This window comes from Vigna umbellata, chromosome 1 (genome assembly GCF_029865625.1).
Source record: "Vigna umbellata cultivar VRB3 chromosome 1, Vumbellata_1.0, whole genome shotgun sequence".
Classification (NCBI taxonomy): domain Eukaryota; kingdom Viridiplantae; phylum Streptophyta; class Magnoliopsida; order Fabales; family Fabaceae; genus Vigna; species Vigna umbellata.
The window spans coordinates 66,275,233-66,293,452 of record NC_142165.1 but is presented as its reverse complement, the minus strand read 5'-3'; the positions used below and the strand labels follow the sequence as shown (position 1 = coordinate 66,293,452).

Sequence of the window (18,220 nt, the reverse complement as noted above, 5' to 3'; positions counted from 1 at the left end):
GGGGAACCCTAACTGTGGCGGCAGTGAGTATCGATGACGGCAAGGGCTCATGATCGCCTATATCCAAGTTTTGAACCTGCCACTGGATCTCCAACAGCGTTGCCGGATGCCGCAACGACCTTGGCCAGCGAATAACAGCTCCGAGTCGTGGTTGCGTGGGACGTTTTGGTGGTGCTATGACAATCTCCAATCCAAGTTTCAGAAGATGATTTACTTCGAGTCTTGCTCCTGTACACCTATATGGTCAGTGATAAAAAATACTTACCTGCGAAGGACAATGGGATGATGACATCCACGTAACCGCACTAGTAAAAAAAAGGGAAACTAACGTCTCATTGCTTCACTTCATAACATAACATCACGCGGTGGAATTTTTAAAATTTTCGCATCTCGGTTTCAATTTAACTAAAGCAATAGAGAGTTTATGGCATTAGTTCAACAGATAACTCCTATCATAGGGTCTACGTAACCAACAAGCAAAAACTTTTCATCTGATAAAAATTTCTATGCAGGATTTTTAATCTCGATTGTTTTCATAACCAAGGTCGTAGAACATCTGCTCCACCTCACATTTACTTTTAGAATCTGACGAAAATATGTGTGCAAGGCTTTTGGCCGTGGTTGTTCTCAAAACCAAGGCTTATATTTTTGCAAAGGGAAATTAATTTTGTGCAGACCTTTTGGCTTAGGTTCCCTATAGAACCCAGATCATAGACCATTTTCTAACCCTTTTTAAATAATTAAAATATAATTTTCTTATGATTTTTGGCACCGGTTCTGTGTGAATCGAGATAATATGGTTATTTTGCCTCAGTTTGGCGGTGACCTGAGGTAAAATGGTTGAAATTTTTTTCAAAATTGTCATTTCAATTTATTTTTGAATTTTTTTCGAACAACTTTAGGCCTTAGTTGTTTGGAAAACTAAGGTCGTATCTACCATATTGCCTCGGTTTTATTTTGAACCAAGGTAATAACCCTTTCCAAGTTAAAAAAATAAAACCAGAGGGTGATCAATTTCTTCTTCTTCGCGAAACTGTTTCTCTACGATAGAAGAAGTTGTGCTTTGTCATCCACCATTGATCGATTTCTTTGCATTTTTGCATTGTTTAAAGCCATTTTCATTGCCTCCATTGCAATCGTGAAGTGTTAGCAACCATTTTCACCAATCAAAATCATCACAAACCTCTTCTTGGGTTCGTTATTTCAATTAGAGGTTTGTTTTCGATGTTTTTTGGCGTTTTGGTGTTCGTTTTTGTTCCTAAACAAATGTTTTATTCGTAGTTTGGTATATGTTTGATTTTTGCATAGGTTCGTCTTATACTATTCTTCACATGAATTTGGCATTTCACACTTGCAGGTTCTTTTTTTAATGTTTAAAGTTTACTTTTTACATATAATTATGTTATAGGTTGTAAAATTTTGTGTTGGATATATGATTATTTCAATGGTTAATGGTATGATTGTATTGAATTAATTTTAATTTCTCATTAAATGATCAATAAAAAATTGAATTGATTCTATTGATTGTATGATTTTTTGATTGTATAATTTAATTGAATTAACCTTAATTTTGTTATAGGTTCTTTTTTTAATGTTTAAAGTTTAAATTTATATATAATTTTGTATAATTTTTTGTAGGTTGTAAACTCTATTGTGTTGGATATATATGACTATTTCAATGCTTAATGATATGATTATATGACTGAATTGAATTAACCTTAATTTTCCGTTAAATGATCAATAAAAAAATTATTATTGTATTGAAACACTAGTGCAAAAATAGCGTATAACGTCACGCGTTCAACGTCCAACCACTGAATAACCAACGTTAAAAATGACCAGTGTCCTTTTTGTAAATAAATGCAATTATTAGATGTCGTTTAGATTTGTAATGCGACGTCAAGTTGTTATATTGGGTAAATTTTGCGAAAATATTTGGCCCAAAGGTGCAAATGTATTTACGTATGACGTCGAATTCGCTAGAATTAGACGTCAAAAGGATATAAAACGTCGAATGCCTCAACATTAGACGTTAAAAGATTAGTGAATTCAATAAAAATTTGAGCGGGAGATTGAAAATTCATTCACTTTATCTTAGCGCGTGATACCCTCTTCTCTGCTCAAACTTTTCTGGAACAAAGTTTGACAACCATCACATGTAATCTTTCTTTCATTTGTTACAAATGCATGTTATTAACTATTTTGGGTATGATTTTCGTTTGTTTTGATCGATTATTTTCGTGTTCTTGTCCTTCTTAGGCGCATTCTGCTTTCTCTCTCACTATTGACGATACTTTATTTTGACGAACCCACTTTTGAAGGTTAGTTTTCGTTTTTCATTTTGAAGAACTTATTTGTTGAACTTGTTTGCTTTTTTTAACTTGTTTGTTGTTTTTGTTTGGTTGAACCTGTTTGTTGTAGTTGTTTGATTGAACTTGTTTATTATTTTTTATTGTTTGTTATTATTGTTTGTTATTGATACTACACTACACGTTCATAGTTTATGCTTTATAAAATATCAAAAACTGAAATGTGTTGTTTTTCTGCGTTTCAAGTCTCTTGGAGTTGTAAAAAAGGATCACAATTAATTTAAAAAAATTGATTAACGTCGAATATTGACAAAATTCGACGTTAATTTGATTAACGTCGAATTGTTCTATGTTCGACGTCAATTTAACGTCTCCCGATATGATGTCGATCTCGAACTCGACGTGAAAGGCCAAAATTATTCGACGTTGTACGCTGTTTTTGTACTAGGGGAATTTTATTAGACAATGTCAGAATATTTACATATGGATTGAAATTGGATTAATTACCACACATTAATGTTGTGTGCGAGAGAGGAGTAGAGAAATTTATACCATTTGTGCAATGTAGTGAGGGTAGAAGTGATGATCAAGTCAAATTAGATGACCTTGTGTCAACTTTTTGAACGGGAGAAAGTTTAACGCAACCCAAATTAGGGAACCTCTTATCTGTGATGGTTTCCTACGATGTTATACAAGTAGATATGGCATGGCGAAGAAATACATTTTTCGATTGTCTCTTAAACTGAAAATGTTATTGATTTCACCATGGAAGATCGACCAGAAGAAGACAAATTAGATGACATGATTTGCGATGTTGGGGCAGAAAATTTTGCCCAAGCTCACGTGTATGAGACGATATCCACTAATGTAGGAACTCTTTTGTATGTCGGTTCAACTAAGTTTACACGATTGCCAACAGTGTTAAGGCTCATGAATTTGAAGGCGACCAATGTATGGACTGATAAAAGTTTCACAGAATTATTGACGTTGTTGAATGAAATGATGCCAATTGGAAATACACTACCCACATGTAATTATGATGCGAAGAAAATTCTTTGTCTAATGGGTATGGAGTATAAAAGGATACATGCATGTCCAACAATGATTACATTTTATATAGTAAAGAGTTTGAATTTTTGAAAAAGTTTCCAAAATGTGGGTTATCATGATACAAGTAAAAAAACAACAGTGAAGATAATGGTCAGATAGAAAAAAATGGTTTTGTTTTTAAATTAGTTTGGTACCTTCCAATTGTAGCCAGACTTAAGCGTTTATTTATGAATCCAAAATACACTAAAAGCCTTAGATGACATGCATATGAGAGAACAATTGACGGGTTGCTTCGTCATTCAGCTGATTCAAAGAAATTGAAAAATATTGATCAACAATTTCTCCAATTTGGTCAAGAATGTAGAAATTTTAGACTTGGTTTAGCAACTCATGGAATGAACCCATTTGGTAATATAAATACCAATCACACTTGTTGGCCAGTTATATTGATAATTTACAACTTACCTCCTGCATTGTGCATGAAGAGAAAGTACATGATTGATGAATCATTATTTTGTCATATTCACTTAATTTTTCGCACTAAATTTAACTAGTGAATTGTGCTTAATTGTCCAATATTTCCTCAGTTGTGCTATTTGGGCTTAATTTGACCAGAAATTCCTATTTTAATTATTTTGAATAATTTGATTATTTTCAGGGAAATTTTAGGAATTGTATATTGGGACATAAAGAGAGGTGTCACGTCATTTGCCACGTCATTTATCCACCTTAGATTTGTTTATCTAGTTTTTATTTTGTTTTAATGAATTTTAGACCAAATTTTAGATATTGGGCCATTTTTGGTGAATTTAAAAAAAGGCCCAAAAAGTTGTTGATAGGGGGAGCAATATAAGTGTTAAACCTAATCCTGATGTGTTTGGTTTTTGATGATGACAACTCATTGATGATGACAACACATTTATGTCTTTATGACAGCACAAAAATGTTTCTTTATGATTCTTTATGAATTGACACATATGTTGTTGTGTAAATGTTTATTTATGATTAATACATATGATGATGTGTTGATTGGCCTACATACTTCTGTGACAATAATTTTTATATCTACTGTATGCATACTCATGTTTTTAGGTGATAAAACCACAAGCACAAAGCAACTTGTATGAAATAATCGATTACAGTGATGTTGTAATTAATTAAGTTCATTAGATAACTTATGTTTAAAATTGTGGCAAAACAAAAAGTTTTAACCGATTACATTAAGTGCATAATCGATTAAAAATCGTGTCTTTGCAAACATCTTTTTGAAATGTGCTGTGATGAGTTTTAAAATGAAAAAGTTTTCAAAATTTGTTTAAGTGTATACCTTAATCGATTACACGGGTTATGTAATCAATTAAGTCCATTATTCTTTGAAAATTGTTTTCAAGCTAAGTCATAACAGTGATAACGGTTATATTTTCAAATATTTTGACTAGCATTTATTAACAATCGATTACATTCAATGCGTAATTAATTATAACTGTTTTAATTGTAATTCTGTTACAACTGTCAATAGTTTAACCGATTACATTACTTACGTAAACGATTAAAATGTGTCTGATAAGAGAAAAACTATATAATGACGCATTATTCTGTATTAACAACTTTTAACACTTTAATCATTTGAGAACTTTCATATTTGATATCAAAGAGTTTGAGAGATTTTGCAGGTGCATAGAATTGCTCCAAGAATCAAGATTCAAAGAAAGTGATACTCTTCAAATGTTCTTGAAGAACAAGTTGAAGCGCTCACTGACTGATCAAATTTTGCACTTTGATCATTGACATTTTGCACGTTCTTCTTCTATTGTACCTCTGCAATTTGATTTTCCAATTTGTTTACAATTTCATTTTCTCTAGTCTTCACATCAATTTTGTTTCTAATTTCAATTTCGTATAGTTGTATTTTTTTTTATTTGAATTACATTTCTGGTTTGAATTTCGTTTTACTAAGCTGTGTTTCAATTTGTTTAGGGTTTCGTTTTCTCTCTTGTACTCTGCTTTCGTTGTGCTACTGCATTGCGTTATTTGTTTTGTAATTAATGGGAGCTTGAATTCTTTTGGTTGGACATTAGGGAGGTTGCAATGTGTTTCTTGAAAATATTGAATCGTAATTGTGATTTTGTTGCCTTGCCTTGCATCAAAAGTTGTTTTTAGGACGACCTAGGAGTCATTTCCTAGTATACTGCATTTGTAATTGCACATAATTTGATTCGGGTACGACCTCAATCAATGATGTTGTTTATGATGGTATCTGGTCCAAACCAGCCTGGAAATGACATACATGTTTATCTTAGCCCACTAGTTGAAGACTTGAAGTTGTTGTGGGTTGATGGGGTTGAAATATGTAATGTTATTTTGCACCATTAATGACTTCCAAGCTTACCGTAATTTGTTAGTATATAATGTCAAAGGTCATAAAGTATGTCTTATATATATGTGAAAAAAACACTACAGCATTTAACATCCCCAAATATAGAATTTAACTATATAATAGTCATCACAATTTGAATATGATAGAACAGTTGTATACTAAACTATAAAGTAGAACTTACAGTTTTCCAAAAACAACTATAAATTAACTTTATATACAGATGATCTAACAAAACTATTTACAAAGCTAATCTAATGAATCTAGGCAGCAGCGTCTCCTCCATCAAGAGCCTGCTCCATTGAGATGTCATCTCCCTCTACTCACACCCACAGAATGATCATAGCCAACCAAAGAACATAGTCACATACAAACACAAGCACAAATAAAAGGGTAGGCTAGATATAAAAAGATTCATACATCGGTAAATATACTAAACATCATTAATCATGCGTATAGAACCCTAACTTCAAACATCATAAACATATTAGGACTTAGAATGATTGTCGAGCTATGGCGGATTGTACACTTATGGTGGCCTCTACTGTTTTGCAAAGTCATTGCCAACAGGTTTCACCCTACCATACTCACAAGGTTAGTTTGTTCCACGCCATGGAGCATATTAGAAGCCCCCAAGACTTAAACCTCATGCTACTCTTCACCACATGTGTCAATCCTCTCTACTTGAGAATGAAAGACCATTAGAGTTCAGATTAATCCCAAAATTGAGCTCCTTGCATTCATTCTAAACATACTTGAACCTCACCAAGAGATTCCACTCACTACAAGAAATAATGGAATTAGATACGGAATATTATATACGGATCTAGAGTTGTATGTAAAGTGGGAATTATATACGGAAATTATGTACGGATGTTAAAGAAAAGCGTTATATACGGATATTATATACGGAATTTTATATACGGATTATCCGTATATAATATCCGTATATAATGTTGGCGCGGGGTGGCGGGAAAATTACCCTAGAATAGGATCTGTATATAACCTGTATTATCCGTATGTAGTTGGAACCAAATTTTATCTGCAGATATTACATACGGATTTGGGTTATAATATTAGAAAAATATATTTCTAATTACGCTGAAGCTGGAACCCTACACTCTCAGCTCGAGCTTTCCTCTCATTTGAACCTGGTGCTTTGTTTTCACTTGAACCGTGGTGCATTCTTATCTCTCTCGAACCCTGTCGTATCCCTTCTTTCGAGCCCTTTCGGTCTGGTTGTTGTTGTCTCCATCCCTCTTCGGTGTGGCTTTGGTTCTTCGTCGTCTCTCTGTTTCGAACTGTGACTTTTATCAATCCTTCATCAAACACTATCGTTGGGCCTCATTGTTCTGTGCGGTGCCGTAGTTGGGCGCTGAAAGAGTAGCTTCATCTGGTAAGTAAATTGTAATGCTTAGTAATTGTTTAATGGTGAAAATCGTGAACCCTAATCTCATTTTTGTGTGTTTTATTTGTCACATCTATGGTTCGGGTCGCAAGCCGTGGTTGGAGTGTTTGGAAGCATCGATTGAGGCTACTGTGTGGCGGGTTAAGTAGATTCGTACTGGTTTTATGGACTGAGACATATAGCATCTGGAGTTGCGAATGTGAGTGAGTTCGTTTGCATTTAAAGTTTGTTAGAAGTAGAAAAATGATTTGTATTGTGTTATTTTGCTTCATTTGGTAAACAATATGTTGTTTTGTATTTGAATTGTATAGACTGGTACGATTCTTTCTTCTTTAGTGTCCAGTGACTAAGTCTCTTTCCTTGTCAAGTGGCTGGGCCTGTAAATATTTAATGCAGTGCTAGAATGTTCTGTATCAAAATTTAGTATTGCAACGTACTGAAGTAAGCTTAAGTCCCTTTTGAGGTTGTCATAATTGGTGTGGGTTGGTAGTAAAGGAAGAAGTTGGTTTCATGCATAAGTTCTTTGTATCAAGTACTGGTTAGGTTATATATATATCACATAGTTGGAAGAAAAAGGAAAGAAGGGTAGAGTGAGGTGTGAACATTGAAGGGAATGAGAGTCGATTGGTAGAATAATTATGGAGAAAGGAGGTGGTGGGTGTAGGTGTTGTGGAAAAGGAGTATGAGTGGAAGAGAGGGAGAGGTTGGTAGGTTGCAGGTGAAGGACTTAATAGTGAGAGTGCCTCGGGTTGGGTAGCATGAATGAAATAATGTGTGAAGGGCTTAGTTTCTCATCGTGGTTATGTTGGGAAAGAAAGATAATAAGAAAGGGTTCGGCATGTGCAGGGAACATGCAAGGAATATTGTAACTAGGAAATATAGTTGGTTTTAGGGTGGAGATGATTCCAGGGGTCATAGTGAGTTTAAGGGTAAATTATTTGGGAAGAATAATGGTGGTATAGGGGTATAAGGGATTATAGAAGGGTTGAGCAGGGAATGGGTATACACATTCATTATATTGTACTAACTAACCCTAAACATATATATAACTAAGCTTAATTAGGTGTATAACCAGCCATAACAAACCTCTGAAACGCCATTGTGAAGGGTTTCAACTCTTGAAACGATGCATGTATTGTTCATGTGTTTTTTCAAATCATAATTGTAAACAAAAGCATTACAATTACTAGAACTCTCCACTGTTTTCAATGGCAGCAGCTGGAAGAGATAGTCTTAGCTCCAAATCTGGTTCTGTGGTGTTGAAGGATGTTCCACCAAGGTCTACTACTGTTAAATGTTTAGAAGTATTTTAGAAGTGCCACTCTATTTTAGATAAAATTTAGAAAAACTTGGCATCACCACAACTTTGTGACGTTAGTCTTGATGATATTGATGATCAACACTTCCTGTGCTAATTAGTTGTTTTTAGACCATTATTAGTGTAGTGTCTTAAATTGATAGATTTCACTCACTTAGTTTAGTAGTAGTTTAAATTGTTTGGCTTTTCATTCTAAAATTGATTTGAATTTCACCAAAAGAAGTACTTCTTAGTTGTGTTAGATGAACATTAAAAACTGTTTTAGACAACTTAGTGGATTTTTAGATTACCCTTAGATAGATTTTGTTGTAGTTAGTGTGCATGTTAGTTGAACTGACTTTGTGGATGCCCACATTGGCCACCTGCTAGCAAGGTTTAGCTCTGCAACTCCTTTCTCTGCCTCATCAAAAAACATCCTTGTCCTCTTTATTTGTCCCTTCATGAATTTACTAGGTTTATCTATAACTTTACCCAAGAAAATGTCATCATCTAAAAGCCTAGCTTTTGCCAATTCATCTTGTCCCTCCTCCTAGTTTACTTCCCCTTTGTTGATAATGGCATAGTACCTTATATGCTACTCTTCTTTCTCTTAATTAGGAATAATCTTCTGCAGATCAAGCTTTGTTTGTCAAATCTGCTTCTCCTTCTTTTACTGCATTATTTGTTTAGGTGGATGATATTGTTTTAATTAGCAATGATATGGCAGAAATTAATCATCTTAAGCACATCTTAGATACCAAATTTAAAATCAAAGACCTAGGATCTTTAAGATACTTTCTCGGTCTTGAAATTACAAGGTCCAAATCTGGAATTCACATGAATAGGAGAAAATATATTCTTGAACTTCTCGATGACAGTGGTTTGATTGGTTCTAAACCTACTAACACTCCTTCTGATCCTTCTATTAAACTTATGGCAAATCATGGACAACTTTTATGTAATGCTGCTGGTTACTGGCAGTTAGTTGGCAAACTTTTGCACCTCACCATCATCAAGCAAGATATTGATTATGTGTACAACAACTCAGCCAATTTCTATGCAAACCTCTTGATACTTATTACAATGCTGCTCAAAGAATCTTTCATTAGCTCAATGGATCCCCTGCTCATGGCTTGTTCTTCTTTGCTTCATCACACCTTAGAATCTTGGCCTTTGCCAATTTAGATGAGCTTGCTGTTTGGATACCAGAAGGTCTATCATGGATCCCCTGCTCATGACCAACCATCACTTCAAACACACCATTCTGTCAGTTTTTATCATGCCATCACCATCTTCATCTTCCTCTGCATATTCCCTTTACAATTCTTACATGGTTTCGAACTTCATGGTCTCTATCATAGTCCCCTTATTCCTCTTCTCCTTGTTTGTTGTTCATGTTTCCTCTTGTAGTCAGATTGATAAACTCTCCCTCTTGGCTTTCTCTGGGAACATATCAACCTCTCCTCCTTTTCCTTATTTCAATTGGTCTGATTCTCTTGACTGCTGTGCTTGGGAAGGCATTACTTGTGATGGGGATCTTAGAGTCACACATCTTTTGCTACCTTCTAGAGGCCTCACTGGCTTCATCTCCCCCTCTCTCACAAACCTCTCTTCTCTGTCTCACCTTAATCTCTCCCATAACAGATTATCTGGTGGTCTCCAGCACCAGCTTTTTTCATTGCTCAATCACTTGGTGGTTCTTGATTTGAGCTACAATCATCTGTCTGGTGAATTGCCACCTTTTGGGATTGATAACAGTGGAAAAAATAGCAATGGTGCTGGTATCCAGGAGCTGGATTTGTCTACCAATTTTTTCAACGGGACACTTCCAAATTTGGTCCAGAACTTGGCAGCTGCTGCAGCTGGAGGAAGTTTGGTGTCTTTGAATGTTAGTAATAACAGCTTCATAGGTCATATTCCCACTTCCCTGTTTTGCATTAATGACCGTAACTCCTCCTCTCTAAGATTCTTGGATTATTCCTCCAATGATTTTGATGGTGCCATTCAGCCTGGACTTGGAGCATGTTCCAAGCTGGAGAGATTTAGAGCAGGCTTCAATTTTCTGTCATGGCCTATTCCAAGTGATCTTTTTGATGCTGTTTCTGTCACAGAAATTTTACCAACATTGGATACCTAACTTATTGAATGTGACAAGGAAATACTACAACCAATATAGTAAGCACTGCTCCAGCCATCAAACCAATTTCTGCAATTTGACTTCATCTTTATAGCGAACAAGTCAACAGAATAAATTTTCTAAAGACGTTTCATCCAATTCATTTAAAACATTAAAGAATATTTCAAAGATTATAAAACATATATAAAATATAATCAAATATGGCCAGTGGCTACAAGCTATCAGTGATCTCATTCGAAACTTAGGTTATCTTTTACATTTGGAACTCCTATTATTTTTTTCAGGTTTATTTATTTTCTTCTTCCATCCTTTTTCACCTTTAACCGATAACCTTCCCTCTTTTTTTCATCTCTTTTCCACCATTGCCCTTTCATTACCCTTTTGCCTTTTCTTTATCTGTTTCTCCACCACCACTTTCCTATTTTTTATTTCTTTTATGATTGTTATGATTTATGGATTGTTGTTAAAACTTTAGTACAAGTTGCATCTAAGTTGATTATTACCTGCTTAAAATTTAGATTTGTGAGAGATACCCATGCGATGCTTGAATAAGTTTTTGATGGTATTTAGAAGAATTGAGGTAGATGGAATGATTCTTTATAGATAATAAAGAAAGATGAAAGGAGAAAATAAAAAACAAATCAGAAAGAAAGAGAGATGATTCAAATATAGAAAATAATTCAAACTCTGATAAAAGACACATTCAAAATTTAATAGAACAATGTGTTTTTTTTTAAAAAAATTTCTATTGAGTAGCAAAATAAATTTAAAAAAATATTTGAAAATGATTTTAAAATTATTGAAAAGACTAAAGACATACAGAGAAAAAAAAGTAAAAAAAAAAATATTATTAAAATTCTAAGTCAATTTTTTAAAAGGAACAATTTTCTTTAGGAGGAGATAAATAAGAAGAAAGGGAGAGAATAATAACATTCCTTTTTTATCAATAGTGGTACTAAAATAAAATAGAACTTCCTACTTTTATTACAACCATTTTATTAAAACTAAATGTCCTGTTTTAAGTTAATTTTTTATTCTCTCGTACAACATACACTTCCACTTTTTATAATACTTTTTGGAATGCACCAAATATAATATAAAACATCACATCACATTCCATCCTCCTAAAATATCCTTCTGGCAAATACTACCTTAATCTCGACATAAGAAGAACATTTTTCTTTCTTTCAAAATACTACATTTTCAACAATGGGAAGAGAATAAAACAACAGATTCTTCTCTAATAACAAGTGCAGAAAATAGCAAAATATACAAGATTGTGATTGATCAAAAGTTTAGAGAAGAAAAGGTATACAGTACAAGACACTTATGACAGTTCAGTAACCTAAAACAAACTGTTATAACCTTACTCAAAAAGAGTACTATTAAAAAAATGGTAGGTAAAAAAACTCACCCCCTTTGGATTTATCATATAACCAAATTACTGCCAAGATACCAAAAAGCATCATATTGTTATCTGAGTTGAAGGATTTAAACTTGGAGGGGAATTGTTTAGAGGGTGATGTCACTGAATCTCATCTTTCTAATTTTTCCAAATTAGAAACCTTATTCTTATCATTCAACACATTGTCTCTAAGATTTTCCTCTAGTTGGGTTCGTCCTTTTCAAGCAACAAGTTTGAGATTAGCATCTTGCAAGCTAGGTCCGAGTTTTCCTGGTTGGCTCCAGACACAAAATTCCTTAAGGTGGTTAGATATATCTGATAATGAGCTAAATGATTCTGTACCAGCATGGTTTTGGAAGAACTTGCAAACTTTATATGGGTTAAACATGTCTCACAATAATCTCAGTGGTGCAATTCCTGATATACCATTAAAGCTTCCTTATAGACCATCTATAGTTCTGAATTCAAATCAATTTGAGGGAGCACTTCCACCATTTTTGCTACAAGCTTCAGGGCTGTTACTCTCTCAAAATAAAATTTCTGATTTGTATTCTTTTTTGTGTAATCAAATCATTGCTCCGAATTTGGCAACTTTAGATTTATCAAACAATCACATAACGGCACAAATTCCTGATTGTTGGTAATCTTTACACCAATTACAACTCTCAGATTTTACATGCATTTTACATGTTTTGACTCATTAAGCACATTTTAGCCTACCCAGACTTCAGAATTTTGTAGTTGACTGCCCCTCTATTACTTTATTATAAATTGATATGTGATGTTCTTTCTTTTGTAGTTGCACTCGGTACCTGCAATCCAGTATAGAACAACTCATTTTGACAATCAACCAAGGCTCCTAGTAAGACCTAAACCTTCAAATAATTGTCCTTTTGCAAATGTATGCTCATGCAACTGTATGTAACATATTAGGAGGGTTATTTAATTCTTTAAATGTTTATTTTTTAATTAAAATTATTTAGCTAAACAATTAAACACATCAACCACTATCTACCGTAATTTGATATTTCTTTAACTATGCTTGGTTGTAGTGAAAGTTTTAGCTCAACGTTGTAGGTTGGCCAATATCCTTATATGAAGAAAGCTTAAAACAATATTGTACATAGTGATTAATATAAAACAAAAATATTGTACTTAGTGATTTACATGTACAAACAAGTATTAAGATAGAGACATGTTGAAGAGGACCTAAATTAATTTAGGTTATTCTTTAGGAAGCCATTTGATAGGGTACGTGTCATAATATAGAGACGTATATTAAGCATTGGCTAATTGTTTTGTAATCGATTTATGTACAGAACATGGATCGTTCTCCACCAAATCGTGCATGGATGTACGATAGGTGTCATAGAGGAAGAGGTGCTTTGAAAGAGTCTTTTGTATTAGGTGTTGAAGAGTTTATAACTAAAGCTTGTGAACAAGAACGTTATCGTAGAGATGGGGGTCTTCGATGTCCATGTTTGAAGTGCGATTGTACAAAGATTCTGCACGAAAGAGTTGTGAAGGTTCACCTTTACAAGAACGGTTTCAAGCCTAATTATTTCATTTGGGAGGATCATGGGGAAATAATGCCAGAAGATCATGTACAAAATCATGACAGTTCGATGGCTGTAGAGACGGAAGATGGTCAAATTAACCAATTTCAAACAATGGAAGACATGGTGCATGATGCTCTTAGGCAAAATGAGTCGTGGCAAGCATCTACTTCTAATAACATTGAAGAGGCTCCGAATGAAGAAACACAAAGGTTTTTTAATTTTTTGTTGGATGCAAACCAGCCGTTGTATGGAGGAGCATCAGACTCGAAATTATCAATGTGTGTCAGACTATTAGCTTGCAAGTCAAATTGGAATATTCCTAACCAATGCATAGATTTTATTGCAAAAATGGTTATGGATGCAACACCCATCAAATCAGGTTTGCCTAAAACATACTACGATGCAAAAAAGTGTGTATCAAAGTTGGGATTACAATCGCAGAGGATTGATTGTTGCGTGGATGGTTGCATGCTCTTCTATGATAATGAATATGGTAAGAATGATGGCGCATTGCTTGAATGCAAATTTTGTGGAAAGCCAAGATATCAACCACGTAACACGGGAGCAACTACTAGCAAACCAGTTCCTATGAAATCAATGTTCTATTTGCCATTAATTCCCAGACTACAAAGAATGTATGCCTCAACACAAACTGCAGGACAAATGACATGGCACTATCAGAACATGTCGACGAATGGTGTTTTGCGTCATCCATGCGATGGAGAGGCTTGGAAGCACTTTGATAGAGTATATCCTGACTTTGGTATCGAGCCACGCAATGTTCGACTTGGTTTATGCTCTGACGGTTTTAACCCATATGTACAGGCATCAAATATACCATATTCATGTTGGCCAGTTATTGTCACTCCTTATAATCTTCCTCCAGAAATGTGCATGTCTAAACCTTACATGTTCTTAACATGTCTCATTCCTGGGCCATTCAATCCAAAGGTTGGCATAGATGTGTACTTAGAGCCCTTGATAGACGAATTGAAGAAGCTGTGGACGGGTGTGATAACATATGATATTTCAAGGAAACAAAACTTTATTTTGAGGGCCATGCTAATGTGGACAATTAATGATTTTCCTGCTTATGGTATGTTGTCCGGCTGGAGCACTCATGGTAAACTGGCATGCCCACATTGCATGGAGCATACAAAGGCTTTTAGATTATATCATGGGGCAAAAAATTCATGGTTTGACTCTCATCGGAGGTTTTTACCGAAAGACCATGCTTTTAGGAGGAATAGGAATGCTTTCAAGAAGGGGGAAGTGGAGATGGATGATGCACCACCATATCTTACAGGACCAGAAGTTTGGAATAGAATCAATGGTTATCCTAAAATAACTGAAAATGGTGCGGCAAGAATTGATGGATACGGTGAGTGGCATAATTGGACGAAAAAAAGCATCTTTTGGGATCTACCCTATTGGAAGGATAATTTGTTAAGGCATAATCTTGACTTCATGCACATTGAAAAAAATTTCTTTGACAACATCTTTAATACTGTGATGAATGTTGTGGGGAAGACAAAAGACAATGACAAGGCCCGAATGGATATAGGTTTGTATTGTAGACGAAAAGATTTGGAGCTAAAAAGTCATAGCAATGGAAAAATGTATAAGCCAAAAGCAAATTATACACTATCAACAGACCAAATAAAACAAGTCTGTCATTGGGTAAAAGGTCTTAGGATGCCTGATGGATATTCTTCTAACTTGTCAAGGTGTGTTGATGTGAATAGGGGAAAGCTCATTGGGATGAAAAGTCATGATTGCCATGTGTTTATGGAATGCTTACTTCCTATAGCGTTTAGTTCTTTACCGGCTCATGTTCTGAATCCCATTACAGAGATAAGTCATTTCTTTAGAGATTTGTGTTCTACAACATTGAACAAGGATGACCTGGCGAAGATGGAAGAAAACATTCCCATCATTCTGTGCAAGATGGAGAGAATATTTCCTCCTTCATTCTTTGATTCTATGGAACATCTCCCTATCCATCTTCCATATGAGGCACGACTTGGTGGACCAGTCCACTATAGGTGGATGTACCCATTTGAAAGGTACCCATATGACATGTTATTGTTCAATTTACCAGGCATAATTCAAAAACCCTAACACATCAATTTTAAATTTGTAGGTTCATGGGATATGCTAAACGTTCAGTAAAGAATAAGGCTAGGGTTGAAGGATCTATTTGCGCATCATACTTGCACAGAGAAACAACTCATTTTTGTTCCCACTATTTCAAAAACTTCATGTTAACACCACAAAGCAATAGAAATGAAGTAGACATCGAAATAGAAAGCTTTACGACAACATTATCAGTGTTTAACCAACCTGGCCGTCATTCTGGAAGGGAATCAACACATTGGTTAAGTGATGAAGAATTGAGATCAGCTCATGTTCATGTATTGATCAATTGCAATGAAGTTGAACCTTACCTTCAGTAAGTCTCCAAAATAAATTATATTTCCCAATTCTTTCATTTGATATAATTAATTTTCTTTTATCTAATCTGGAAGTACATGTTGACAGCTCATTCTTACATGTCTATCAACTATCTGAGTCAAACAGTTCGACATACGTACATGCTAATTTCCCATTGTGGTTCAGGCAAAAAGTACGACTTCCTATCAATCTTACACATTCATTTCTTCCTTAATTTTTTAAGATTACATTGTTGAATAGTTTCATATCATGAATGGTTGTAGGTTCATAACGATCCTTTAAGTGTGAGAAACCAACATCTTAGAGATTTATCACTTGGTGCTTTAAGGTGTGTAAAGGAATGGCACACCTTCTTTGCTAATGGATACAAATTTCATACCCATGCATGGAGTCAGGGCAAGAGGACAATAAATAGTGGGGTTCATGTTAAAGGGCTAACAGAAGGAGGTCAAGATGATTTTTATGGTGTCATTAAACACATCTATGAGTTCGAATACAATTCAACAACCACTGAAAAGAAAATTGTATTATTTTATTGTGATTGGTTTGATCCATCGAGAGTAGGTACAAGGGTGGATTCAAAGTATGGCATTGTGGATATTCGAATGGATAAAAGATATGTGTTGTTTGATCCTTTCATCATTGCACATAATGTACAACAAGTGTATTATGTACCATATCCTACATCACGCACGGACAAACGAGGTTGGTGTGTTGCGATAAAAACGAAGCCTAGAGGTCGAATTGATTCTAATGATGTAGAAGTAGATGTGCCATACCAAGTGGAGGAAATGTCACATGTTAATGACATCATTGAAGTTGAAGAAGTAGTCCGATTACAAGATGTAGACGCTGGTCTTGAAGAAGTGAACCCTAACAATATTTTATCATTTCAAGGGCAGATAGATGAAGATACAACGGAATCAGAAGAATACAATGCAGAGGAACAGAGTGAAGATGACAATGAAGATGAATTTCATAGTTCTAGCACTGAATAGAGTTAGGGTGTGTTCCTCCTTATTGTTGTTGCATTTATAATGTTGTCCACAATCTTAAGTTCTTATGAATGTAAGTCTTAACATTAAACATTTACTAATAGAGTTTTATTGCAAATACCTTCTAATTATCTACATTAAAATACAACAACTCCTTGACCGAATCAACATACTGTAAATCAAGTCAACATACAATATACAAGATTTTAAAGCAAAGAAAATGAAAAACTGTAAAACTTCCCTACTATTAACTGTGACCAAATCATCTACCAAAAGAAATTCAAATTTACAATTGCCTTAAAACCACTCCTTGACCGTGACTTTACTTAATTCCCATTTTTTTTTATTAAACAAAAGAAATGCTTCACTTAAATCCTCTTGGCCGTGAGCTATTTGGCAAGCAAAGAAGAAAATGTCAAGCAATTTGGTTGTCTCTTCCTTCCAGACGTGAATTTTATCTTCTACACACAAGGTCCACTCAATTGCAAAGGGAATTGAAAACAAATAAACATAGAAGCTATCTACTACTCCATCTTAGTCACAAGTCTCAAAGTAATAAAAAAATTGCAAGAAAGGGCCATAGGCCAACTCTTCACGTGAAAAGGGGTTTAGAATTCTGAAAACTTTGCTCCTATACATTCACGTAAATCCTTCAATTTAAAAACCAAACAAAGTGCAAGATATTAAAAGGGAGGGGCTGCTACTGGACACACAACCACACGGCATTGTCTACAACAAAACAAGGATACCAAAGCATTTAGAAAATGAAAAACAAGTAGGACCCTACCACTTTCTTAAAATTGTAATTGCTGAATTCACATAACCAAACAACAACTACTTGACCATTTTCAAATGAATAAACAAAAGATGCAATTTAAGGACCGTGGGCCACTTGCCACTTCTTCTGCAGACGTGAAAGAAATCACTTGGTGTGGTTTAAGAATTCTCAAAAGCTTGCTATCCTTCATTCACGTAAATTCATTCTCCAAAATGCTCTTTGAAAGCTTTTGTCTTTTTGTATAAAACTAACACTTAACTTCTTCCCATAAGAATAATATAAACAATCCTATTCTAAGAAATCATAATCGGTGCAGAGTTCCCATTCACAGTTCTCTATAAGTTTTAATAAATTAAGCAAAGTAGAATTATGTTGAAGAAAGATGTTGCTGGACTCATGATCATTGTCTAAAAGAAAGGCAATAAAAGCAAGTAGGAATCACACAATTCTAGCT

At 34.6% G+C, this 18,220-nt stretch overlaps 2 protein-coding genes across 2 annotated transcripts; both read left to right on the top strand.

The window, feature by feature from the left end:
• Positions 1–9,672: 9,672 nt before the first annotated feature.
• On the top strand, positions 9,673–10,575 carry LOC148206111 (receptor-like protein 2). Its single transcript, XM_088106599.1, has one exon. The coding sequence runs from the start codon at positions 9,673–9,675 to the stop codon at positions 10,573–10,575; it is 903 nt and encodes a 300-aa protein (XP_087962725.1).
• A 2,615-nt stretch (positions 10,576–13,190) lies between these two features.
• Positions 13,191–16,991, top strand: LOC148206110 (uncharacterized). The gene is made up of 4 exons (XM_088112834.1): positions 13,191–15,605; positions 15,683–15,991; positions 16,081–16,165; positions 16,257–16,991. The coding sequence occupies exons 1-4, from the start codon at positions 13,303–13,305 to the stop codon at positions 16,989–16,991; spliced, it is 3,432 nt and encodes a 1,143-aa protein (XP_087968960.1). The 5' UTR covers positions 13,191–13,302.
• The last annotated feature ends 1,229 nt before the right edge of the window (positions 16,992–18,220 follow it).